Source organism: Callorhinus ursinus, unplaced genomic scaffold (assembly GCF_003265705.2).
Source record: "Callorhinus ursinus isolate GAN/ISIS: 27379988/994484 unplaced genomic scaffold, GSC_fseal_2.0 scaffold14, whole genome shotgun sequence".
Taxonomy (NCBI): domain Eukaryota; kingdom Metazoa; phylum Chordata; class Mammalia; order Carnivora; family Otariidae; genus Callorhinus; species Callorhinus ursinus.
In genome coordinates, this window is record NW_027397076.1 from 39,626,100 (window position 1) to 39,644,389 (window position 18,290).

The following is an 18,290-nucleotide window of genomic DNA, read 5'->3' on the forward strand; positions in this document are numbered from 1 at the left end:
AATTAAACATTAGTAGAAAACTCTTTAAAGTTCTTTTCCAGGTTAAAAAAAGATCACTTGAAACAATGCTCATTCCTTAACAAATTACCTGAAATATTTCTAAGCAGTTCAATTTTTTCTTAAATATATTCCCACACAATAAGCTCAATGCTTCTCTTTAAATCTAAATCAAATCCGAAAGATCCAAAAAGAAAAGTAAAAATCTGGGTAATTTATTTTTTTCACCAGTAGGATTAATAATTTAAGATCCCAAAATATAGATCTAATTTTTCTTAGACTCCAAAGCCTGGCAGTGTCCTATTCACACTGGACACAATAAACATTTGCTCATATTTATGATACAAAAAGTTATTTTGAGTGTTAGTAAAATACTAAAAGCAGAGAGCTACAGTAAAACATACATGCCAAACTAATTTACCATTTTTTGAAACAAAGTATTTAAAGTCAAATTATTGTAGTCTACAAAGGCTTTTCAATTTTATTACTAGTCTCATTCAACTAACTTACAAAATTTTAATGTTTATGAAAATTCTACATTACTGTCATCAATCAACTTTATGAAAATGCCAATTATTTTTACAGGTCATCTTTTTTTTTTTAAGATTTTATTTATTTATTTGACAGAGAGAGACAGCAAGAGCGGGAACACAAGCACAGGGAGTGGGAGAGGGAGAAGCAGGCTTCCCGCCGAGCAGGGAGCCCAATGCGGGGCTCGATCCCAGGACCCCGAGGATCATGACCTGAGCCGAAGGCAGATGCTGAACTGACTGAGCCACCCAGGTGCCCCATAGGTCATCTTTTTTTAATTTTTTATTTTTTTTAAAAGATTTATTTATTAATGAGAGACAGAGAGAGAGAGAGAGGCAGAGGGAGAAGCAGGCTCCCAAGGAGCAGGGAGCCCGATGCGGGACTCGATCCCAGGACCCTGGGCTCATGACCTGAGCTAAAGGCAGACGCTTAACCATCTGAGCGACCCAGGTGCCCCACAGGTCATCTTTTTTTTTTTTTTTTTAATGGCTAGCAAGATCACTACGAAAATCCCAACTTACTTTTTTCATATATCAATCCTATGGTACTCAGAGGTTCCCGACTTGCTACAAAGATGGGATTTTCCTCCGTTGTTTTAGGGAAATGCTGTGCCAGTCTTCCAGGTTCTATGACTAAACGTCGTCCTTCATATATGAGTTCTTGATTTGGAGAAATAATTTTGGTTTGTTTATACACCAGTTCATGAAATACAGTAGCACTGTGTGAGGAAAATTCAAAAGGACAACATAACTGGGATGGAGTAAGAAGTAAAAAATTTTTTTTTTGTGCTGAGTATAACAACATTCATTTCTATGTGATACTTCAGATCATGCCCAGTCTATAGATAACACTGCTTTGTTGATGTGGGTACTGTGATGTCTATTAAAATGAAAATTCCACATAACCTGTCTAGAAAGCAATCAATTCTAAAATACTTTTATGTCTGAACACCCATGTTGGATATGTGTAGGATAGAGGATTCTTAATGTTTAATAACAGGGAGCCAACACAGCAGAGCACTTCGGAGCACAGACTCTAGATCAGACTACCTGGGCTCAAATTCCAGTTCTACTTACTTGCTGAGTCACCTTAAGTTACTTAACTCCTTTGTGCTAAGTTTCCTCGCCTATAAAATGCAAACAGTATCACCCACCTCACAGAACCATGGGGAGGATTAAATGCCTCAAACAGCTGAGAACAGTCTCTGCGATATGACTGTATAATATCTGTTAAATGAATGAAGCCAGATTTTTTCAAAATGATGTTTTGGGGAAAAAGTCAGATTCTCCCTGAATAGACCTATGCAACCAAAGAAACATTTCAGCAGCAATGCTGTGATTTGGCTCAGGCTTGAGTGGGCTTTTTATGTTCAAATGTACTCTTAAAATGAAATAGTGGCCAGCACCTAACTATGATACTTTTTTTTTTAAGATTTTACTTATTTGAGAGAGAGAGATCAGGAGCAGGGGGAGGACCAGAGGGAAAGGGACAAGCAGACTCCTTGCTGAGCTCAAAGCCAGACTCAGGGCTGGATCCCAGGGCCCTGAGATCATGACCTGAGCCAAAATCAAGTTGGCTGCTTAACTGACCAGGCCACCCAGGTGCCCCTATGATACACACTTATTCAGGCTATTACATACCAAAACAAAGATGAATAATATATATTTAACCTAATGTTATATTAGTATTATTTTATATTGATGTTCTACTTAATGTTTATAATATTATCAGTATATTACACATATTACATATTAAAATTTAAATATGATTTTATCTAATTGGTTTTACTCCTTAATAAATTGCCAGTAAAGGTCTCTTTATGAGTTTTATGAGACATCAAAACTACTATTTGAATCTTGTCAAAACAGACACTAAGACACACAGAATGGGTATAACGTTTTTCCCCCCCTTCGTTTTAAAAAAACATTTTGAGATCACTGTAGATTCACATGCAGTTCTAAGAAAAAATACACTTTGATGCTATATACCCTTTGCCCAGTTTCTCCCAATGGTAACATCTTGCATATAATATAATATTACAAACAGGATATTGATACTGATATAATCCACCTATGACATTCAGATTTCCCTAGTTTTACGTGTGTGTATATTTAGTTATATGTGATTCTATCACATAGGTAGATTTTTTAAAAATAATATAGGTGTAATGTGTTTTTGTTTAAGTAAAACAAATGCTTATTACTCCAGCACCTAATAAGGGGTTTATGCCACATATGCAAATAATAACTACACTAACTATATTTAAGACTTATGCTTAAATGTTTTTTAAATGACAGGGCAGTACTCTTAAATTTTTTTGTCTTTTTTTTTTTTTTTTTTTAAAGTAGGTCCTATGCCTAACATGGGGTTTGAACTCAGCACCTGGAGACTAAGAGTCGCATGTTCTAATGACTGAGCCAGCCAGGTGACCCTGACAGGACAGTACTCTTAATAAAACCCAGCCCATTTACTGGCAGATGTTATTTGTGCTTATGTGATTATCTAAGAGACAAGCTGTAGAAACAGAAATAGTCTTGTAAAACTTGCAGTTTAAGAACAAACTAAGTTGCCTGTAAATTTTATAAAAGTAGAAAATTAACCCTTTCATGCCAAAAATAAGTGAGAAAGAATTTACTAAGCACTCAAACATAATTTCCTAAGTGGGAAGTGGGTGCCTTTGGAGAAGCTGAGACATCTTTTCCATTTCCTCTACTAATTTAGGAGGATAATTATAAAACACAACATTATGATATAGGATGAAAACATAAAAAGGTACTTACGTATTATAGCTATGAATATAAATCTTGTGAGCTGTCATTTGTTGTAGCGAAAAAACATGAATTATCATTCGATGAAGTATATCACTAGTTTCTGCAAAAAACTGGTCAAAACCCCAACACTTTTCCTGATCTGCCTCCAGGATGTTTGCAAGAACAGGAGTAAGTAGAACCTGAAGACCCCTAAAATAGTATTGAAAAAGTTACTTGAAGAGTGAATGTTTTATTTTGTCTAGGTACAAAATCATAATATTTACCGACAAATCAAAGTAATGGGGTGCCTGGGTGGCTCAGTCATTAAGCGTCTGCCTTCGGCTCGGGTCATGGTCCCAGGGTCCTGGGATCGAGCCCCGCATCGGGCTCCCTGCTCGGCGGGAGACCTGCTTCTCCTTCTCCCACTCCCCCTGCTTGTGTTCCCTCTCTCTTTGTGTCTCTCTCTGTCAAATAAATAAATAAAATCTTTAAAAAAAATATTAAAAAAAAAACAAATCAAAGTAACTGCTATTACTTAAGATTGATCTAAAAATTTTTTTAAAGATTTTATTTATTTGAGAGAGAGCGAGAGAAAGAGAGCACAAGTGGGGTGAGGGGCAGAGGGAGAGGGAGAAACAGGCTCCCTGCTCGGCAGGGGGACTTGATCCCGGGACTCCGGGATCATGACCTGAGCCACCCAGGCTCCCCTGATACAAAATTTTAAAAAATCTGCCAACTTTTCAGAAAGTCAGGTAACCTCGGTTTAAAATTACTTGTCAATGAATGAGGGGTTATGGTATTTTTAATGTTAACTTATCTTTTACTGATTATTTTGATTTGTTCCTTCCCAAGTTTTCTTACTTTTCCAAACACACTCTAACATTGTACATACATGGCCATCCAGGTGAGATCAGTGGTTTAGAACCAGGCAGTCATGATGATAAGATAATGGTTTAATTTCAGGATCTTTAATGTCCTTTTAATACGGCTCTCCAATATATAATTTTTAATGTTGAACTTATACACCTTTTTTTTGTAGTATACTTCTTTAGGAAGTAAAATTAACCATCCAGCAATCAATTAGTGCCAATTCAACCAGGGATAATTTTTGACTAATAAGCTTGAAATTAAAAAAAAAAATGAAAAAAAATAAAGACCTTTATTTTTTTCTCATGCTTTCACTGAATTATACAATATACTCAAATAGACTCTCAATTATGGAATTTCAAGTAGTTTTTAAAATATATTCTTTTTTTTTAAAGATTTTTATTTATTTGAGAGAGAGAATGAGAGAGAAAGAGACAGCATGAGAGGGGGGAGGGTCAGAGGGAGAGGCAGACTCCCCGCTGAGCGGGGAGCCCGATGTGGGACTTGATCCCGGGACTCCAGGATCATGACCCGAGCTGAAGGCAGTCACTTAACCAACTGAGCCACCCAGGCGCCCAAAATATATATATATTTTTTAAAATGTAGGCTCCAGGGGCGCCTGGGTGGCTCAGTCGTTAAGTGTCTGCCTTCAGCTCAGGTCATGATCCCAGGGTCCTGGGATCGAGTCCCACATCGGGCTCCCTGCTCAGCGGGAAGCCTGCTTCTCCCTCTCTCACTCCCCCTGCTTGTGTTACTGCTCTCGCTGTCTCTGTCAAATAAGTAAATAAAAAATCTTTCAAAAAAAAAAAATGTAGGCTCCATGCCCAGCTTGAAGCCGAAAGCGGGGCATGGGCTCACAACCATGAGATTGACACCTGAGATCAAGAGTTGGGCACTTAACTGACTGAGCCACCCAGGTGCCCCTAAAATACATTCTTGACTACATAACAGACACTGGAATAATTCCTTGGTGTGGTTATTCCGATTAGTTAGAGGTGGACAGGTGGTAGCATGCAAGTTAGTTAAATGAGAATCAACCCAGAAATCTTTGCTATCGGTCTGTCTTCCCACTGAGCTTTCAAAGCTTTGAGAATGTGAGTCTGGGAATGGCAGCAGCTACCTGGTGGCTGCCAGCACAGCCTGACCTAGAGTAAAGACAAATCAGATTGAAGAGACCAAGTCTTGGTATCACAGTCTGAGTCCAAGGATTCAGCTGGGCTTTGAATCACATACACACATGAACTTTTTTTTTTTTTTTTTTTTTAAGATATTTATTTATTTATTTGAATGGGAGAGAAGAGGGGGAGAGAGAGAGAGAGAGAACGAGCAGGGCAGAGGGGCAGAGGGAGAGGGAGAGGGAGAAGCAGGCTTCCTGCTGAGCAGGGAGCCCGATGTGGGGCTCGATCCCAGGACCCTGGGATCATGACCTGAGCCGAAGGCAGCCGCTTAACCGACTGAGCCACCCAGGCGCCCCACACACATGAACTTCTAATTCCAAGGTCAATCTATATCCGTTTTCACTTAAACCAGCTGAGTTCGGTCTTTCTCACTTGCTACCCAGTCTTGGCTAATACATATAATAATCGTTATCTTTTTTTTTACAGTTTTTGTATTTTTGATAGTTGTTTTCATTGCTGATTTGTAGTACTTAAAGTCCTTACTATTTAAAAAAAGAAAACAAGATTATATACTTTCTGGTACCTAAGCAATTTTTATCAAAGAATTTTGAACTTGGTGTGCTAAATACTGATAGAAAGACCTGCTACTCTCCTGAAATACAAAATCTGTAGCTCAGACTGCCAAATTACTGACTCTGAGTTTCAACAATATAATTATTAGCCAGTGTTCACTTCCTGACCTCTTTACATTTTATCAGTTTTGCCTGAAATTCCAAAAATGAGTATTTTCTAAATCAAAATTTAACACGAACTATTATTAAAATATTCAATTTCTAGTCTCCAATAAAATGTATTTCTCTGTTAATTCTGGCTGCATGACCCAATTTCATTTTGGAGACTTTTTTTAAGCAACACACAAAAATGAAACTTTCAGACTAGTGGTTCTCAAAAATGATTTTACACCATGTTGCACACTTGAAACTAATGTAAATGTATACCTGAAACTAATGTAACACTGTGTGTAAACTATACTCAAATAAAAAAAAAATTTTAAGTAAAAAAACCCAAAAAACACAAAAAAGATTTTAGAAGAACTCTTAGAGTTTCACAGACATCAAAATATAAAAGATATTTTATTAGTTTATGATATATATGGTTTACATGAGTAATATCTAATATTTAAAATATTAAATACTTAATTTATTTATTTATAGAAAGTCATATAAAAAGCACCCAGATGTTAAGCCAGTAAATCATAACCTATGTTACTTGTAGATTACATAACTCCCATGATCAGGAAAAATGGAAGTTAATTCAGTAATCAGAAATTCTAAATATTGATGAATGCCTTGGCTTTATTTCCAGAGTAAAATCTAAAATAACTTACTCTCTACTTTTAATTTCTTTCTCCTTAAATTTTTCTTTGTGGTAACAGAATTCATGTCTGACAATATAATTTTTTTGAATTCTGGTTACCAAGTTAAATAAGACCCATATGAACATTTGAAATAGTGAAAAAAGTAGTAGAAAACTATTAATTCTCACCTTTTCAATAATATGAATACTTTTTAAAATGAGGATAATACCAAACTTTTTGAATGTTTGTGTTTTAGAATTCTAGTTATTCCCATCTGTACCAATGTTTGTGGTCTGTCAATATGGATGGTCAGAACAAAAGATACCAAGGTCCTCAAAGCTGAATCTCTACAGTGGACAGAATTCTACAGTGATTAGCAACCTCAAAAATGTATGCCCTCTGTCCTAATAGAGATCTGGCAAAACTATTTATATAGATCAGAGTTAATCTTTACATTGCCACAAAGACAAAAATCATACTTCAAAGCACATCTAAAATATAGTAACCCGAACCAAATTACACTAAGTATTTGTGATTTTAGTCAACAAAGATTTCAAACAGCAAAGTGCAAAAGAGAACTGGATACACCATACTGACCGAGAAAGACTACAAGAAATAGGCATGTCTCCACTCCAGTCGATTGGTCCATTTTCTGCTTTCTGTACTCCAGATATTGCACCAGAAGGCTTTCCAGTAATTATTTTATACCTTGGGAGGAATAAATGCAGAATAAAATAAGTAGTTCATTAATGCATAGCGTATCAATGGGCTTTGCAAAAATATTTCCTCAGTTGCACCTACAATTATCTACTAGACGAAACTTTGTGATTGATGTTCACAGGATCCATAAAACACTCAAAATACTTTGAATCTGACTGACTGAAGTAGAATAGTGGTTGTACGATTATTTTATATATGCCATAATTAATTTTCATTGGGATCTCAGAGTGCCATATAACAGCATCTTGATGTTCACAACAAAAATATTAATTTTTCCATCTGAAAAAATCGAGCAAACACAAAAAAAGTTACGTTACAGAATGTTTCTAGGCCATAAAAATCCCTTTTACCCATATTATCCAAAGGCAGGCAACTGGACTATGAAATTATTGCAGAATGAACAGTAGCATTCTTTTTTTTTTTTTAAACAAGACAACACACCACACAGCACAGTATCGGAAAGATTCTTTGCAAATTGAAAAAATACATAAACATACAGGAATAGGTGTGTGTACCAAAATTAAAAGACAAATTTAACTGGATCTTTGAGGTAGGTGATAAAAATAAAGAAGACCTGGAGAAAGGGCTGGCAGGGGAGCGAGTCAAAGAGAGCAGCCTGGCGGGTTTCAGCACTTTCCTCAACAAGTGGGAAAGAAGTAAAGTTCCATGCCTTCAAAAATACTTTCATCTTGGGGCGCCTGGGTGGCTCAGTCGTTAAGCATCTGCCTTCGGCTCAGGTCATGATCCCAGGCTCCTGGGATCGAGTCCCACATCGGGCTCCCTGCTCCACAGGAAGCCTGCTTCTCCCTCTCCCACTCCCCCTGCTTGTGTTCCTGCTCTATGTCTCTGTCAAATAAATATACAAAATCTTTAAAAAAAAAAATACTTTCATCCAGATGAAAATGCAAAACATAGTACAGCAGTCTTACATAAGTGGATAGATACTATTTCTGGCATAATTTTTAAAAAATATTTTGAGAGAGAGAGAACACAAGCAGGGGGCAGGGAGCAGAGGGAGAAGCAGGCTTCCCGACATGGGGCTCGATCCCAGAACCCTGGGATCATGACCTGAGCCGAAGGCAGATGCTCAACTGACTGAGCCACCCGGGAGCCCCTCTGGCATAATTTTTTGTTTGTTTAAGGTCTACATATATGTGCTCTGAGCAAATCAATATATTCTTTATAAAAGCAGAAGACACCAGGTACCACTGATCTGGACCACATGCTGCTTTCTCAGGAGAGGTACCCAGGAGTCCTGCCTTAACATATTTTTCAAAGAAGGAATTTAATGTGAAAAATAAGTTGCACTCACACGAGAAAGATCTGACTGTGAAGGAATAAGTAGAGATATGTGAGACTAATGCAAGAAAGAAGTGAATAGAATGATGGCAGAATCCTTAAAATTTTTGGAAAAGCTTTACTAATTTTGATAAGACCCACATATAAATACACTAACATGTAAATGAGATGCTGAGGGAACAACACTACTATAATGTGAGATGAATGCATCCTTCAATAGTAAAACAGTTTTTATTACTATTTTAAGCACCTCTGAACATTATCAGTGTTCATGAGAAGCTGTGCATATAAAGAAATAAATTCTTCTAATGGTGTATCTGTGCACATGATGACAAAATTATCAGGTATTCCTAGTTGCTGATGAGTCAAATGTTTCCTTTATTAGGGAGCATCATGCTTTTATTTAAACCAATTTTAGGGCAGCAAGAAATGCGCAAAAGCTTTAAAGTGTATGTGTGACAATAAAAACATGATTAAACTGTTAGGTACAATTTACGTTTAACAAGAAAAACACAAATTGCTCTCAGCCTTTTTAATGAAGAGATTTTATAAAATGGGCACTGCTTTAAAGCAGGCTCAAAATGGCGTTATACCAAAATCATCAGTATAGTAATGGATGTCTTCTTCCCATGAATATGCAGACTGTTCTTGCCGAAAACATTGAGATATCCGAGTTTTAGCCAAAGTCATTGTATCAGCTGGTTTTACCTCCTCAAATCAACAAACAGAAAAATATCCTTCTCCCTCAATTTCCTGAAGTGAGATTAGATGAAAAGAGTATATTTTTATAGTTGTGATTATTCAAGTCATGTTTGCTTACAAAAGGCAGGGTTAAATATAAAGGTCTGAGAGAAATGTTAAGATCTAAAGGACTGGATACACTGGGCTGCCTCTCCCTCTGCCTGCTGCCCGCCTTGCTTGTTCTCTCTCCCGCTGTCAAATAAATAAATAAAATCTTGAAAAAAAAATTTCACATCTAGAATTCCATCTCTTTCCTCCCTTTTATTTATTTATTTGAGAGAGAGAGAGCATGAGAGGACAGGGAGGGGCAGAGGGAGAGGGAGAAGCAGGCTCCCCACTGAGCAGGGAGCCCGATGCGGGACTCGATCCCAGGACCCTGGGATCATGACCTGAGCTGAAGACAGACGCTTAACCCGCTGAGCTACCCAGCTGCCCTTCTCCTTCTTCCTTTATTTTTATTTGGTTTACAACAGTGATTTTATACAGTAACTGTTTCCCAATAATTATGGCAGTACATAAAGGTATAATGTACTAATAAAATACAGTCTTTGGACTGAAACCACAACACTAGAAAAAAATTTATTAAATGTTATATGTATGTATATTAAATGTTATTTCTGAAATGGTAAAAGAAATCAGATCAGTTCAGGGTAAAAATTTCATTTCTTTTTTTTTAAATTTTATTTCTTTTAGCTCTGGTAATGGTTCTAGTACTCCACAGAAACACTATTTTTTTCAGTTATAGAAAGGAAAACCCCCGATAAGTGGTACACAAAGAGAAATACACAGTGTGCTGAAAAAGAATCCAGAGAGCAGGATATTTTTAATAACAGACCACAGACTGATTCCATTTCACTGTACGTAAGATACTTAAACACAGTATGAAAAATTATGCCTATATACTTTATAAAGCTGTATTCTTATTCAAAACAAAATAGCTTAAAATACCAGAAATGATGGCTAAAATCAGTTTTCATTAGTATACACCCCTAATGTGTGATGAGACAAAGACAGAAATACGTTTTTAAAATTATTTCAAATTTTAGATAGAGAAACCACTTACATCACTTCCTTATTCCTACGTGGACCTTCAAATGGTCTAAATGGCAGTGATCCAGTAGCTGCGTGGTAAAATGTTACCCCAATGCTCCAAAGATCAACTGTTGCCCCATACTTCTTCTGATGGTCTTTTCTTAGTACTGCCCTCTCATACATATCAGGATGCTTAAAAAAAAAAGGATGAAGAAACGAACTTGGGTTCTATAGTAATACATTACACATAAATGGGTATTCAATAACACCTACAAATTCCATCATATCAATCAGAGATCAATTCTCCCTATGCCTTTTATCAAATACCAACCTATCTCAATCTGTGTCCAGACTCCAGGCCTACTTTCCAGTTACGATGGAACTGCTCCTATCAAGGGCTAACTTTTCCATCTGTGCTGTGGAACCCACACTATTGTCTCACCAATTCTGGAAATCAGTTCCTGCAATTACCCCTTTTATTTTACGTATCAATTTCCCCCATCGGATCATTCCTTTCAGCTTACATACATACTTTAAGATCTCCCATTTTCTTTCTCTTTTTGGGGGGTGTGGGAGAGGGAGAGAGAGAATCTTAAGCAGGCTCCACACCCAGCGCAGAGCCCGACACAGGGCTCGATCTTGCGATCCTGAGATCATGACCTTAGCTGAAATCAAGAGTCGGACACTTATCTGACCGAGCCACCCAGGCATCCTGAAGATCTCCCATTTTTTTTAAAAAACCCTAAATTGACCCCATCACCCTTTCTACCTATGACAATTCTCTGCTTCCCACCATAGCAAAACTTCTCAAAATAGCTGTTCACACTTATAACTGCCTTATTTCCTCATCTCCTATTTAGGCCTGTGGCATTAAGTATTATCTATATATATATTTTTTAAGATTTTACTTATTTGACAGAGAGAGAGACAGCACAAGCAGGCAGAGCAGCAGGCACAAGGAGGGGCAGAGGGAGAGGCACAGGAGCCCAGTACAGGGGCTTGATCCCAGGACCCCAGGATCATGATCTGAGTCGAAGGCAGACGCTTAACCCACTGAGTCACCCAGGTGCCCCTTATCTATATACTTTAACTCCCAAAACTATCTCCCGCCCTGAGCTCCAGATTCATGTATTCTACTATTTTCTTTAATATCCAAAATGTAGCTCAAACTTCACATACATAAAATAGACTCTTGGTCTTCACTCTCAGACTGCTTTCCTTCTAATCTTTATCCTCTAAGTAAGCAATACCACCATCTATCTAGTTGCTTATACCCTAAACCTTTCAGGCAGCCTTGATTCCTTTTCCTCATCCCTGACATGAATCCATCAGAGCAAGTCAGATGGATTCTGAGATAAAAATCAAATTTTCTAAAATTATTTCAGAGGACTAGCCTGACTGGGTTGACTGGGGATGTAGCAACCCAGACAAGCAGCTGATCTGATGCTAAACACATGACTTTAAGCCAAGGAGACACTATATTAGAGTTCCGGAGTAGAGATAAATCTTACAGACATGACTTAGGAGCTTACAGGTCCAGACAGAGATTCCAATGGACATTTAGCTCTGCAGAATACAACCAGGAGTCCTACATGCTGAGCCTCCTGACATCTGCCTTTACAGAAGTTATGCATTAGAACTTTAAGATTCTTGGAGGATAAAGCTACAAGCGTGTACTATGGACCAAAGTAGAGTAGAGATGACCAAAGATTTGATCATCCAAATCAAAACAAATGCCTTATGACATTGTGGTATGTGGTTGTGGCCCAAGGGCCCAGGAACCAATGCAGATAACACTACTAGGAGGCTGTTTCTAAATGATGCAATCTATGAATCTGACTCCCAAAGGGTCACAATCCCTGGCTTTTGTGTGTGGTGTGTAGGAGGGGTGGGAGGTGGGGATAGCTCCATAGACTATTTTTCAAGATACATTGGGCCTTTCTCTACCTGTTCTCTCTCTCTCTTTTTCAAAGATTTTATTTATTTATTTATTTGACAGAGATAGACAGCGAGAGAGGGAACACAAGCAGGGGAAGTGGGAGAGGGAGAAGCAGGCCTCCCACAGAGCAGCGAGCCCGACGCGGAGCTCGATCTCCAAAGGCAGATGCTTAACGACTGAGCCACCCAGGTGCCCCAGAATCTAAGACTTTAAAGATAAAGCCCAGAGCCATGAGCAGTTAGTGATAGCTTTATAAGCTTCCTGATTACATGTTAAATGTACTTATTTTAAATTTTTATTAATGAAATATAGTTGACATACGTTATTTTAGTTTCAGGTGTACAACATAGTGATTCAGTAATTCTAGGGGTGCCTGGATGGCTCAATCAGTAGAGCATGCAACTCTTGATCTTAGGGTTGTGAGTTCGAGCCCCACACTGGGTGGGGAGCCTACTTAAAAAAAAAATTCTATACATTACACAAAGCTCACCACTATATATGTAGTTACCACAAGCAAAGGAAATGAAAGGAAAAATAAACTATTGGGACTACACTAAAATAAAAAGCTTTTCAAAGGAAACCATCAATGAAATGAAAAGGCAACCTACTAAATGGGAGAAGATATTTGCAAATGATATCTCCAGTAGGGGGTTAATATCCAAGACACATAAAGAACTCATACAGGGGAGCCTGGCTGGTTTAGTCAGCGGAGCATGTGACTCCTGATCTTGGGGTTTTTAGTTCAAGCCGCGTGTTGGGTGTAGAGATTTCTCAAAAAGAAAAAAGAACTCATACAACTCAACACCAAAAAACCCACAACTAATCCAATTAACAATGGGCAGAAAACCTGAAAAGACATTTTTTCTGAAGAAGACCTACAGATGGCCAATGGTCACAGGGAAAGATGCTCAAGATCACTTACTCATCAGGGAACAGCAAATAAAATCATGAGATACCACCTCCCAGCAGTCAGAATGGCTGGTATCAAAAAGACAAGAAATAAGTGTTGGCAAGGATGTGGGGAAAAGGAGGGGATCTTCAGGCACTGTTGCTGGGAATGTAAAGTGGTGCAGCCACAGTAGAAAACAGTACGGTGGTTCCTTGAAAAATTAAACATACTTACTTTTAAGTATATTTTCTTAAGTGTTTCAAATGCTTACTAACTTTCCACAAACACATCTACACAGTTTCAAATACAGAGCTTTTCTAGCTTTCTAGCATTTCAAGTTAGATCTTTTCAAAAGCATTTCATTTTTTGTGTTTCTAATAATGTTCCTTTCTGTATTTCAATAACCAACCTCCCTGAATAGAATCTTCTGCTTCAGAATTATAATGAATTTTGCTTTACAGGGGATATATCATAACAAGCTTGTAATATATTAACTGCTCTGATCCAAAAAAGGGAGGATTTACTAGCTACGTGCTTCTGAAACGTATATATAGCTTTTTCTTTTAATATAGATACACAGTATTAATAAAATTAAAGAACTTGAGTTTTATAAAACTTATAAGAATTTTTAACAGAGGGGCGCCTGGGTAGCTCAGTCGTTAAGCGTCTGCCTTCAGCTCAGGTCATGATCCCAGCGTCCCGGGATGGAACCCCGCATCGGGCTCCCTGCTCGGTGGGAAGCCTGCTTCTCCCTCTCCCACTCCCCCTGCTTGTGTTCCCTCTCTCGCTGTGTGTCTCTCTCTCTGTGTCAAATAAATAAGATCTTTATTAAAAAAAAAAAGAATTTTTTTTTAAGATTTTATTTATTTATTTGAGACAGAGAATGAGAGAGAGAGCACAAGAGAGGGGGGAGGGTCAGAGGGAGAAGCAGACTCTCTGCCAAGCAGGGAGCCCGATGTGGGACTCGATCCAGGGACTCCAGGATCATGACCTGAGCCGAAGGCAGTCGCTTAACCAACTGAGCCACCCAGGTGTCCCCCCCCCAAAAAAAAAGAATTTTTAACAGAAAAATAACAGCATCCTTAGATACCAATATCTAATTCCCTCATTACACACCATATACATGAGAATAAAAGTTTAATTTTTGTCATAAAAGTTACTAAGACATTTTATAGTGAACTAGTTTGACCATTTACTCATTATTTACAACATATTCAGCTTTAAATAAATTAGTATACATGACTTACCAAATATTCTTCTGTGCCATACAGAGAAACAAACTGCTCATCATCTTCTAATTCTCTAGCTGCGCCAAAATCTGTGAGTTTGTACACAGACTGCCCATCTTCCCCTATAACACGCATGATATTTCCTGGCTTGATATCGCGGTGTACTATGCCATTCTCTCGGAGATGATTCATTCCACCGACTTATTAAAATAAAACAAAGGAAAGCATAATGTAGGCATCTATGTGCATGCACATCAAATTCATTCCTATTCACTCAATATGTTTTTCCATAAATTGGTCTAAAATCATTTTTACCAAAGAAGGAATAGATGGTATTTACATTTTGTATCTCATGTCTGAGTAACAGAGTTTAAGAGTAAGGATCAATATGGTCTAGGGAAGAGTCCAATCTCTCTTAATTAAGTACTATTAGGAAATGGAACAAAATGGTCTTAAGCATATGACTTCCTGAATTACTTTTAGTTATATACATGTGGGTAATCTGCCTAAACTTAAGAATAATGATTCCTGAGAAATAAGCAATCTTTCACCAGTTTCATATTTCTTTACCATGGTAAAAAATTCCATAAAAAAGTAAACTGGACTCAATACATAAAACAGAAAAAAGGTAATAGAGGCAAAGTGTCAGACTGGCTTCCACAGACTGTATTTCTTACATGCTCAAAGCTATTCTTCAAAGGTCATTTTCCTTTTTTTTTTTTTTAAGGGTAAAGGTGGCTACATTGCTGAAATTAAACTGTTTTGGCTAACTGACAAGCAGTGCCACTGTACGCTAGTATGAAATATTTGACAGCTGACAGATGAATGTCCAAATATAACATATGAAAATAAACTTAGGGGCATCACATTCAATTATGAAAATTCAGAGTTACCAGTATACTTAGGAAGTCATCAATTATCTATAACTTCTACTTGGTTAAACAGGCTGTAGCATATATTATTTCTCTCTCCTCTTATCCTTGCCTAAAGGGTCTCCACACTGCTTCCAGTGTCAAGTTCAAGAATTCCCACTAACCTTATGCCTTCTTTATCACTGGACTTTTCCCATTCCTCAAATACTGATTCATTGCTCGTCAAGAAGATATTATTCCCTTTGGTTGCCATATTCTTTTTTTTTTTAAATAGCTTTGAGATAAAATTCATGTATCATAAAATTCAGCCTTTTAAAGTATACAGTTGAGTAGTTTTTAGAAGAGTCAAAGTGTACACCATCACCACTATTTTCAGAACATTTTCATTACATCAAAAAGAAACCCCATACCCATTAGCAGTCACTTCTCCACTCTGCCATCCCCTCAAGCCCCTGGCAATGACTCATCTGCTTTCTGTCTCTATGGATTTGCCTATTCTGAACATTTCATATAAATGAAATCATAAATATTGTGACCTTTGTGTCTGGTTTCCTTCACTTAGCATAATTTTTCAAGGTGCATCCATGTTACGGCATGTATCACCACTTTTTTTTAAAGTAAGCTCTAGGCCCGACTTGTGACCCCAAGATCAAGAGTCACATGCTCTACGGACTGAGTGAGCCAACTGCCCCATTTTCTTTTTCATGAAGGAGCGATATGTCATTGCATGGATAATGGACATTTTGTCTATACATCAGTTGATGGACACAAATGGTTACTTCCATTTTTGGCTATTACGAATACTGGTGTACAAGTTTTTGTGTGGGTATGTTTTTAATTCTTTTAGGTAAATACGTAGCAGTGGAATTGCTAAGTCACATGGTAATTCTATGTTTAATATTTGAGGAGCTGCTAAGATTGTTTTCCAAGGTGGCTGTACCTTTTTACGATCCCACCAGCTGTATATGAGGGTCCAACTTCTTCACATCCTTGCCAACACCTGTTTTTGTTTTGTCTTTTTTTAAAATTAATTAATTTATTTAAGAGAGAGAGAGAGAGCACATGCATGAGTCGGGGGAGGGGCAGGGCGACAGGATCACAAGCAGACTCCCTGCTAAGCAAGGAGCCCAAGACGGGGCTCGATCTCATGACCCTGAGATCATGACCTAAGCTGAAACCAAGAACAGGACGCTCAACCGAATGAGCCACCCAGGCACCCCTGTTTTATCTTTTCGATTTGGCCATGCTAGTGGGTATGAAGTGGTATCACTTTGTGGTTTTGATTTGCATTTCCCTAATGACAAATCATCTTGAGTAATTTTGTGTGCTTGTGGGCCATATATGTACATCTTCTTTGGAGAAATGTTTATCAAATCATTTGCCTATTTTTATTTTTTCCTTTTGCCCATTTTTAAATTGGGTCATTTGTCTTTTGATTAAGTTGTCAGGATAAAAATTCCTTATCAGATATACGATTTGTAAATATCTTGTCTCATTCTATGGGTTGTCTTTTCACTTACTTGATACTGTCCTCTGAAACACAAAGGTTTTTAATGTTGATGAAGTCCAATTTATCTATTTTTTTCTTTTTGTATGTATACTCTTGGTGTCATATCTAAGAAAGCACTGCATAAAGGTCTTTGGTTTTGAATATAAAAATAATATATTACTTTTAAAATTCTTATGTCATTAGGGGCACCTGGGTGGCTCAGTCGGTTAAGGGTCAGACTCTTGATTATGGCTTGGGTCTTGATCTTGGGGTCATGAGTTCGAGCCCTGTGTTGGGCTCCATGCTGGGTGCAGAGCCTACTTAAAAAAAAAATTTCTTGGGGCACCTGGATGGTTCAGTTGATTAAGCACCTGCCTTCGGCTCAGGTCATGATCCCGAGGTCCTGGGATTGAGCCCTGCATCGGGCTCCCTGCTCAGTGGGGAGCCTGCTTCCCCCCCCATTCCTCCCACCACCTGTGCGCTCTCTCTCTCTCTCTGTCTCTCAAATAAATAAAATCTTTAAAAAAAAATTCTGTCATTAACTTATATACACCCATATCTATAAAATCAGATAAACAAACGTACCCACATCTCGCAAAACAATTAAAAATTCAGACTCTGGTAGTCCATAGGCATTAGATGGCTCTTCTAAAACAGTGTATAAACTTCCGCATGGACAAAATTCCATAATAAGTACTTTATGTCTTGTTGTTGTCTGGAAAAAAAAAAATCACTGATTGGGACTCAATATAAAAAATAAGTTTTTATTACATGCTAGTACTTATCTGATTTCACTTAAATGTAGAATATACTACAATAACAAAGGCACTGTGAATTACTTTACCTGGGATTTGTTAAATACGTATTGACTAAACTCATATAACGATTAACATCTAAATTCCCACTGGATTTGTTTTTGAAGATGATCAAACCACAATGAAAGCTGGCTAAATATGAAATAGAAAATCACTGCTATACTGTTATAATGGTTCTTTAAAAATTTCTTTAATTTCTAATACATAATAGTACATTTAGGACATTAATCTTCTAACAGATCTCTTAAAACACTTGAAATTCTTCTCATGACAAGTACTTTTACTTCAGGGAATGGAGTGCTAGCCTTAAAAACAAATGGCAGAATAGCTGAGTGGTCCCTCTCATAGCAAAGTTCTAGTCTGCGGATTTGCATTTGAGTTGCTGATTTGTTTTAAACCTTTTAATGTATCATTGATTGTAAGATACACCATCAATTTAATAACAGCTTTATAGGGAAAAAGAAATACTACCAAATTACATATACACACTGATTATAAGATATATGCCCATTTCAGGAACTTCAAAATGTGATTATGAGTCTTAAAATCCAGTATTCATCTCCAAAAAAAATTTTGTAGTCATCTCCAATTTTTTATCCTTCCTTCCTCTTATAATTTTTTCTGCATATCCCCAAAACAGTTTTA

The 18,290-nt window shown here is 37.4% G+C and overlaps 1 protein-coding gene across 3 annotated transcripts in view; it reads right to left on the reverse strand.

Annotated features, from left to right (window-relative positions):
- TBK1 (TANK binding kinase 1) overlaps positions 1–18,290 on the reverse strand; it is a 40,794-nt gene that overhangs the window by 11,919 nt on the left and 10,585 nt on the right. For 2 of the 3 annotated variants that reach the window (XM_025883497.2, XM_073900713.1), the window contains 6 exons: positions 17,416–17,545; positions 14,488–14,669; positions 10,444–10,604; positions 7,218–7,328; positions 3,309–3,488; positions 1,050–1,246 (listed from right to left, as the gene is read on the reverse strand). In XM_025883497.2, the coding sequence (XP_025739282.1) occupies positions 1,050–1,246; positions 3,309–3,488; positions 7,218–7,328; positions 10,444–10,604; positions 14,488–14,669; positions 17,416–17,545 (961 nt within the window). Of the gene's footprint in view, positions 1–1,049; positions 1,247–3,308; positions 3,489–7,217; positions 7,329–10,443; positions 10,605–14,487; positions 14,670–15,505; positions 15,616–17,415; positions 17,548–18,290 lie in introns of those variants that run through there. The other variant, XM_025883498.2, reaches the window with a different exon arrangement.